General features: G+C 40.6%; 1 protein-coding gene across 2 annotated transcripts in view; it reads right to left on the bottom strand.

Moving 5' to 3' along the window:
• Nucleotides 1–6,951: 6,951 nt before the first annotated feature.
• Nucleotides 6,952–9,766, bottom strand: part of pemt (phosphatidylethanolamine N-methyltransferase) — a 116,141-nt gene continuing 113,326 nt past the window's right edge. For both annotated transcript variants that reach the window (XM_067430625.1, XM_067430626.1), the window contains exon 7: nucleotides 6,952–7,387. In XM_067430625.1, coding sequence (XP_067286726.1) covers nucleotides 7,333–7,387 — 55 coding nt within the window. In that variant the 3' untranslated portion in view covers nucleotides 6,952–7,332. The remainder of the gene's footprint in view (nucleotides 7,388–9,766) is intronic.

The raw sequence follows: 9,766 nt of genomic DNA, 5'->3' as shown, positions 1-9,766 counted from the left end.
TAAAGCCCGCCCTGATGATCTCATTGGTCGGTTTCTGTTGATCATCTGTCCGTCATCGGCTAAGGCCCGCCCTGATGATCTCATTGGTAGGTTTCTGTTTATCATCTGTCCGTCATCGGCTAAAGCCCGCCCTGATGATCTCATTGGTCAGTTTCTGTTCTGCATAATTACTCCTCTATGGATCGAGTCCAGACCGAACTGCCCGAGCTCAGATGTTGTGGGCGGGGCTGAGTTCGGCTGCCATCCAGGCTAGTTGTTTTCTGCTAATAAAGCAAATCCACTTTGATGAGATTGATATGGTAAAACCATCATTACTGTTCCATCACTGTGTGTCAAGAGCTGAGATTCAAATATGATAATGAGTGTTTGCTTTCTGACCAATCACAACACACTGTGCCATCTGACCAATCAGAGCAGAGCAGCCTTGTGGAAAGGCGGGGTTTAGACAGACTGAGAAAAGAGCTGATGCTGCAATGTGTATTATGATAAAATTAAACAGTTTTTTTGAGCTTTGATGCATGTAAACCTGTTTTAGGAGACTCTAAAATGGGGAACTTTGATTGGGATAGTTCACCCAAAAATGAAAGTGTGATGTTTATCTGCTGACCCCCAGGGCGTCCGAGATGTAGGTGTGTTTGTTTCTTCAGAACACAAATGAAGATTTTTAACTCCAGCCATTGCTCGTATAATGCATGTCAATGATAACATTTTAAAGTATGGGAGCTTAGGGAGTAAAAAAAACATAAACATACAAATCCATATTAAACCCTGTGGCTCGTGACAACACATTGATGGCTTAAGTTTCTGTGAGAATCCGAACAGTATTTGTATAATTTTTTTTACCTCAAATGTGATCTATGTTTCTTAGTTCTTAATCTTCTTTTGTGTTTTACTGAAGAAACAAACACACCTACATCTGGGATGCCCTGGGGGTCAGCAGATCAACATCACAGGCTCATTTTTGGGTCAACTATCCCTTAAAGTATCGGGACCATATTGTAAAGTGTTACTGATAATATACTAGTAGGAGCAAAATGTTTGAGAATCATGAACATTTAAAGCACTGATTTTAATGGAAACAGATCCACTCAAAACACTGGCCCTGTCCGGACACACAGCCACAGGTCACAGATTAAAGATATTATCATTAACAGCATTATGCAGACTGACAAAAAAGTTTCAAGGCAAATGACAGCGTGAAATAATGCATTTAGGTAGAGCAACTGAAAAAGCATGCTTATAATGAGCTTTTCTATAAAACAGGAGCGATTCGGCTTCGGAAAGAGCATGCAGCTGCCATCGAGTCCATCGTCCTCAAAGATGTGACCTTAAACAGCAGAGAATGGATGAAAGGCAAAGCATGGCACACAGAAGAAGGGCCATAAATGAGAGAGAAAGTGAGAAACATGGAAAAACCTGTACAGAAAGAACCAAACATGTGCATGATGAGACCTGAGTGATAATGACCTTTACAGCCAGATAACTGATTATATTTCTATAACTCGACATTCAAATGTTGCGTCCAAAAGCCTGTGAGTGCAGCACTTCTCATTCCCATCAGAGAGGGTTGACATGCTGTTTCATATTCAAGAATGAAGCTTAAGTTTAAGGGTTTTTTGATAGATTAAGGCAATTTTTCAGTTGCATGCTGATGATGAGCTTTTATCTTATTTCCATACCCTTATGCTGTCAAAATGTTCCTTCCACTGAACATAAAAGGAAAAATATAAATTGAGATTCAAATCCTCATCTGAGAATGATTAGTGAAGGATCATGTGACTCTGAAGACTGGAGTAATGATGATAAATTCAGCTTTGATCACAGGAATAAATCACACTTTACCGTACGCCGATCAGGCATATAATACTTAATATTGCATTGGTCTCCTTTTTTTCTGTCAAAACAGCCCTGACCCATCCAGGCAAGGACTCCATCCACTAGACCACTAGAAGTGAAGTGAATAACACTGATGATCTCTTCATCACGGCTCCTGTTAGTGGGTGGGATATATTAGGCAGCAAGTGAACATTTTGTCCTCAGAGTTGATGTGTCAGAAGCAGGAGAAATGGGCAAGCGTAAGGATTTGAGTGAGTTTGACAAGGGCCAGATTGTGACGGCTAGACGACTGGGTCAGAGCATCTCCAAAACTGCAGCTCTTGTGGGCTGTTCCCGGTCTGCAGTGGTCAGTATCTATCAAAAGTGCTCCAAGGAAGGGCCAGTGGAGAACCGGCCACAGGGTCATGGGCGGCCAAGGCTCATTGATGCACGTGGGGAGCGAAGGCTGGCCCGTGGGGTCCGATCAAACAGACGAGCTACTGGAGCTCAAACTGCTCCAGAAGTTAATGCTGGTTCTGATAGAAAGCTGTCAGAATACACAGAGCATCTCAGTTTGAGGCGTATGGACCAGTCAGGGTGACCTCTGACCCCTGACCCTGCCAAAAGCACCAACAGTGGCACGTGAGCATCAGAACTGGACCACGGAGCAATGGAAGAAGGTGGCCTGGTCTGAGGAATCACGTGTTCTTCTACATCACGTGGATGGCCGGGTGTGTGTGTGTGGCTTACCTGGGGAACACATGGCCCCAGGATGCACTGTGGGAAGAAGGCGAGCCGGCGGAGGCAGTGTGATGCTTTGGCCAATGTTCTGCTGGGAAACCTTGGGTCCTCCATCCATGTGGATGTTACTTTGACACGCTCCACCTACCTAAGCATTGCTGAGACCATGTTCAGCCTTTCATGGAAACGGTATTCTGGTGGCTGTGGCTCTTCCAGCAGGATAATGCTCCTGACACAAAGCACAAATGCTTCAGGAATGGTTTGAGGAGCACAACGACCAGTTTGAGGCGTTGACTCGGCCTCCAGATTCCCCAGATCTCAATCCAATCGAGCATCTGTGGGATGAGCTGAACAAACAAGTCCGATCCATGGAGGCCTCACCTCGCAGCTTACAGGACTTAAAGGATCTGCTGCTAACATCTTGGAGCCAGATACCACAGCACACCTTCAGGGGTCTAGAGGAGTCCATGCCTCGACGGGTCAGGACCAACACAATATTAGGTCATAATGTTATGCCTAATCGGCGTACAAGAGCTGTTTTAATATTTAGTAATATTTTGCAATTTTTACAGCATTTCTATCAAATAAATGCAGCATTGAGACTAAATAGATAACAAAAACATGAGGTAAAGAATGACAAAGCAGTAAAATAAATATTGGTAAGTCTAACACGTCATCTTTAAAATCAACATTTAAAATAATACACAGTTTCTGAGTATTTTATATTGTACACCTACCATATTATAGACAAAAATAGGTCAAGTGTTTCAGAGTTAATTGTCTTAAATACATTGCATTTGAGTTTCAAATTGCTCTCCCCATGGAGTTTGAGTTGATAAGTGGTCTGAATAAAGCTAAATGACTAATTAAATGAGTAAGAGCCTGTGAGCAGCGGCTCTTATTCCCACCTCAGTCATGCACCATCAAAAATCATGAGCCGAGCCCTGACATTTATAATGACCCTGAGAGGATTGTAAGCTTTTATGTATTTATGTATGTATGTCAGCAGTCAGCGTAATTCAATCCATAAGAGTTTATTAGAGGACGAGGGCAAAGTGTGTGTAAGATGAATGCAAGGCAAAAGAACGAGTGCAAGAAAGTGACAAAAGAAAAGAAAGTCATATAACTGGCCTTCCTGTCTATAGAACAGTCTAAAGAAAAGCAGCTGCGAGGAAAAAGCCTTCCTGTATACGAGACAGATGGCAGATATACACAATAGCTGTTTTTTAACACACTATATTGAAATACTATTTATTTAAATTGTAGAATATTGAGAAATAAAAAGTTATTTGAACGAAAAAGCAGTCCTGTCTCACCATTGAGGGTGAATAAAGAAGTGTGCTTAATCGTATTGAAGTGGTTGATTATGAAGTTTTTAACTTTAGTGAGTGTGTAGTGCCGCTGTTTGAGCATCAACAACATCTGCAAAGTTACGACGCTTGAAGGAACAATATGTAAGATATGTATTTCAATTAATCATAAAACGGCCCTGATATGTCACTACACTCTAAAAAATTCTGGGTAAAAAACAACCCAATGTTGGGTCAAATATGGACTAACCCAGCAATCGGGTTGTTTTAACCCAGCGATTGGGTTATCTTAAGCAATTATTTAACCCAACTGTGGGATTAAAACAACCCAATCGCTGGGTTAGTCCATATTTGACCCAACATTGGGTTAAAACAACCCAGCATTTTTTAGAGTGTAGACATTAATCAAACATGTTAATTTCAAATATTATATCACTGCCAACAGAAGTCCGGCAGGATATTGTCATTATAAAGTTGTTCTTGCAGCTCAGCTGATGTTGATGATGTCATGTTGTGTTTTGGCCTGAAGCTCAAAAAGAGACAATATTAACATGCTATTAAAAAAAATAAGAGCCATTATAGGACCCCTTTAAAAGTATATTTAAAACTTGCAGATAATATATTAAATAAATAAAAGGCCTCTCGTGTGTACACTTAAGAAAAAATGCATAGTAAAAAGTGTTACTTTAAAGTATTTTAAATCATTGTTTAATAACGCTTTAAAGAAGTACACTGATTTTGATGTGACATACTGAAGCACATGTAAAGTACTCAACTGTAGTTTATTTGATATTAATGTTTTAAATATCAAATTGCCACTTCATTTCAAATGTACCATTACAAATTTACTTAAACACATGACACAAGTTTCAACATAAATATCATTAAAGTCTATGCATTCAGCAGCAAACTTTAAAGATTCAGTGTGTACATTTTAGCGGCATCTAGTGGTGAGGTTGTGAATCGCAACCACTCATCCCTTCCATAGAGAAGCTACGGTGGCCCACACAGGACAAAGATGTTGTCGGAGAGAGTGACCCTTTAGGGCTACCGTACAAACATGACAGCACAAAATGGCGACTTCACTGTAAGGGACCCGCGGTGTGTGTAGATAGAAAGTAGTTATGCATATTATATTGCATTTCTGTCAATAGATATTGACAGTAATATTACACACTGCACCTTTAACACTAGGTCACAACACAACTAATTAAATTTACATTTAAACAGTTTTTTGGTTAATAGTAAAATATGGACTTGAGCATCAGAAAACATTGCATTCGGTTCACACTTAAGTATATTCTTTTAAACTCCATAATAAGTACTCTTTTTAAAGTATGCTAGTTGTATTTCCCAAAGGTATATAATACAAAACAAGTCAGATGTGGATGAAGGTTATTATATAATAATTCTGTGAGTAATGTAATTCATCTTAAAATTTACATATTTTGAGTCTTGCAAGTGTTAAGACAATGTTTTAGGCTTTATTTGGCAGTGTCTGGCCATTTTAACTCTATGCAATGACTGAAAGTTCACAACTGGGGTAAAATGTGATTGATTTTGAGCAGCACAGGAAACTCTATGTTGTATCTGGAGACTCTTCTGAGCTGAATGATGAGGACGCATCAAAGGTCAAATATTATAGAACGAAAAGACACTGGAACAGAGGAAGAGGAAAGTTATCACAGCATGAATTAAAGAAGAAACAAAGCAGAACTTTTGATGCATTTCTATTCCTCAAGCCCAGATAAGCTAATCGAGTTCATACAATGATCCCAAAACAAACCGTGAGCCAACGCAGAGCGCGTTTGGCAGGAAAGCCGATAACAACAACAGTAAATATTATCGCATGCAAATGGATATACTATTCTCCACATTGCATATAACAAGAAATCCAGAATGCGGATTTTTGGCACAGTGCACAAATAAATGGATTGATTACTTTGTTTTGAAAAGACAGTCTGATCTGGAGCCTGTGTTATGTAACATTTGCATGTGTAATATTTTCTTAGACAGATTGTCAAGCAGAGATATGACGTCTGAGGGTTCAAGACGATTGATTTCGACGGCGTTATCATGCTGACCACATCAAATACTAGACGGCTCATGGGACCCTTTATGGCCAAAAGCAACACCAAAAGCTTTAGGAGTCTGTTCTTAAGTAACGGTAGACCATTGGCTTGGGCAAGGGGTCAAAGGTCAGCTGGTTAACATGTCAAACAGTTAGTCATTCTATAAACTATATATCAAATAACTCATTTAAGTATTATTAGTAGACTGGGTTAACAAGTTGAAGTTCTTGTAAAGTCACTTATAGTCAGTAGATTGTGTTGGAGGAGCATTAAAATGAAGTGTTATCAGATATTAAGCAGCTCTACTAATGCCAAAAGCTCCATGTGTTAAATAGAAACAATTCTTGCAACACAGGCAGAATGAATTTCTGTGTAAATGTTTATAAATGTGTTCTTAGTATAAGCATAAACAACATAAGCAAATGTATTTATAGACCTATATATAGTAGGTCAAGCATTTCAGATTTAATAATCTGTTCTTAGTATCTTGATGTTTGAAAGCTTTTAATTATCTGGATGTAAATAAATAATCGGGGTGCATGATAATCGCAAAATGATGAGTGTCTCAGAACGGCTCGGTTTGCAGTAAATCTTTGCTTGTTCTGGAGATTTAACCTCCACTTTATTTACACATTTGCATAACATTTTTGTGGACAGAACTTTACATCATTTCAGCAATTGTCATCCAAAATTAAAGCTCTGGATTGACATGCTTAAATCTCCAGGGTTTGTACATTTAGAAGTTTAGAATCGAAGACATAAATATTAGTATTGCATCACCAGTGCGAATATAACGTCATAATTAAAAGAGGTTTGAGTCCACATTTAGGTCCAGCAACAAAGTCAACAGTAATAATATTAATAGTCTACTTTCATGTCATGTGACCATTATCTGACATCAAAAAACCAAGAACATGGAATTATTAAATATTCATTTATATTTCACTAAAATAAGTTTGGGAATCCCAGATCAAAATCATTAAGAAGGAAAAGGAAGAAGAATGTGCACACACTGACAGACAAAACCGGAAGCATCCATTTATTTTACCTTCGGAAAGAGAAACGTGCATCCGCAAATAAAACAGATCAAAGTACATACAGTCTCTGAACATGAAACAAATGGACCCTAAAACAGCTGATTTCAGCCAGGATGCGCATTAGGAATGGATTGAGGAATCTTTTACGGTTAATGCCATGTGATGTCAATGAAGAGCAAACTACAGATTACAACTGAAGATTGTCAATGCATTCGCAGTTTGCCTTCCATTTAAAAGAAAAGCTTAAACATTGCTGTAGAAGTGTTAAAGATCGATGTGCTGTGCATCCACCCGTCTCCATCCACGAGCGGACCGGGTGTCATCCGGGTGTCATATTTACACAAGCGCGCTCCGTCTTTATTTGTGCTTGCAGCGCTGGCTCCTCTGCCGATAGATCTCCTCTGTGAATGGCCTGCAAACAGATGAACACACACAGACACACACACACACACACACACACACACACACACACACATCGTAAATCTCAAGAAGCGCTGTAGCGTACCAGACTGTGCCTGACACCTTGTGTGTGTGTGTGTGTGTGTGTGTGTGTGTGTGTAAGAGACACTTTCCATAAATAGGTCAGAAAATCAGGCCTGTAACTCTTAGTCAATGATGACACAACTAATTGTCAGTGAAATGAGGTGCTTAACCTTCAGAAAATGTTAAGATAACATATGAGCAGTTTTATGGTCTATTCATTAGGCTACATATACATATACATTTATTATATATATATATATATATATATATACACACAACAGTTTTTTCTGGTTCTCGATTCTGACTGGCTGAGAGCCGTGCAATTATCTCCCACACAGCAAAAAATAGTCTTCTTGTTTAGTATGTTTGATTTATTTCCAGTCCAAATCCTAAATCAAGATGTAAACATGAAGTAAAATGATATAATTTACATGAAGTAAAATTATATAAGATTTCTTGTTTTCAAACAAGCAAAATGATCTGCCAATGGGGTGAGAAAAATAATCTTGTTTCTTGTTTCCGTCCCAAACAGAAACAAGATTATTTTTCCCACCCCATTGGCAGATCATTTTGCTTGTTTTAAGGAAAAACTCTCTTCGTTTTGATATTTTCCCCCAGAAATTACTAAATAAGAATTTTTTTGCAGTGTGGGAGATTACCGCACGGCTCTCAGCCAGAGAACCGCTTCATCTCGGACAGTCTTACTGGAATTTGTTGCTGGCTCTTACTCTCTGTAGATAGAGGTTAAACATGAGGTATAATTTATTTGGGGTATCAAACGGGCAATCTTTGCTCTTATTAATCTATTACTTGTTCCAGAGCAAACCGATTTGGTTTAAGGGGAAAAGGAGCAAGTCTAAATTTGAGCCTTCTTCACCTTTTCACGAGGAGACAGCGAGTGAAGCGACACCTGAGGCTTCCCATTTCCAGGACATGCATATTTCATCACTGGACATCCCATTGTTAATCCGTCGGGTTTAATATGGAGTCGGCCCACCCTCTCGAACAGCTCCAGCTCTTCTGGGAAGGCTTTCCTCAAGGTTTAGGAGTGTGTTTATGGGGATTTTTGCCCATTCTTCTAGAAGCTCATTTGTGAGGTCAGGCACTGATGTTGGACGAGAAGGCCTGGCTCTCAGTCTCCGCTCTAATTCATCCCAAAGCTGTTCTATCGGGTTGAGCTCAGGACTCTGTGCAGGCCAGTCCAGTTCCTCCACACCAAACTCCTCATCCATGTCTTTATGGACCGACGCTTTGTGCACTGGAGCGCAGACATGCTGGGACAGGAAGGGGCCGTCCACAAACTGATCCCACAAAGTTGGGGGCATGAAATTGTCCAAAATGTATTGGTATGCTGAAGCATTAAGAGTTCCTTTCACTGGAACTAAGGGGCCCAGCTCAACCCCTGAAAAACAACCCCACACCATAATCCCCCCTCCAACAAACTTTACTTGGCACAATGCAGTCAGGCAAGTCCCGTTCTCCTGGCGATGCCAAACCCAGACTCGTCCATGGGATTGTCAGACTGAAGCGTGATTGGTCGCTCAGAGAACACGTCCCACTGCTCTAGAGTCCAGTGGCGGCTGCTTTACTCCACTGCATCCCACGCTTTGCATTGCTCTTGGTGATGTAAGGCTTGGATGAGCTGCTCGGCCATGGAAACCCATTCCATGAAGCTCTCTACGCTGTTCTTGAGCTCATCTGAAGGCCACAGGAGTCTGGAGGTCTGGAGCTGTTGACTCTGCAGAAAGTTGGTGACTTCTGCACTCTGTGACCCTCAGCATGCGCTGACCCCGCTCTGGGATTTAACACTTCGTGGCTGAGTTGCTGTTGTTCCCAATGGCTTCCACTTTGTTATAATCCCACTAACAGTTGAGCGTGGAATATTTAGTAGTGAGGAAATGTCAGGAATGGACTTATTGCACAGGTGTCAGCCTATCACGGCCCCCCCGCTTGAGTTCACTGAGCTCCTGAGAGCGACCCATTCTTTCACTAATGTGTGTAGAAGCGTCTGCAGGCCTAGAGCTTGATTTATACACCTGTGGCCATGAAGTGACTGAACACCTGAACTCAGTGATTTTGGAGTGTCCCAATACTTTTGGCAATATAGTGTGTGTGAAGAAGAGAACCATCCAGAATGTCAGTGGGTAGTTTTTCTTTCAGTGTCTGGCTTAAAGCAGTGTTGGCGCTCTGTGTTTATGTGGGAGACAGGGTTCTGTCTAACTGAATGTATTAGACAGCTCATCCCAACTCTCCTATCATTACTGGTCTAAACGCTCAGGCCAGACGGCGGAGAAGCTGCTGTGTGTTT

This window comes from Pseudorasbora parva, chromosome 21, assembly GCF_024679245.1.
Source record: "Pseudorasbora parva isolate DD20220531a chromosome 21, ASM2467924v1, whole genome shotgun sequence".
Classification (NCBI taxonomy): Eukaryota; Metazoa; Chordata; class Actinopteri; order Cypriniformes; family Gobionidae; genus Pseudorasbora; species Pseudorasbora parva.
The sequence above is the reverse complement of the archived record's forward strand: the minus strand, read 5'-3'. Positions and strand labels throughout refer to the sequence as shown.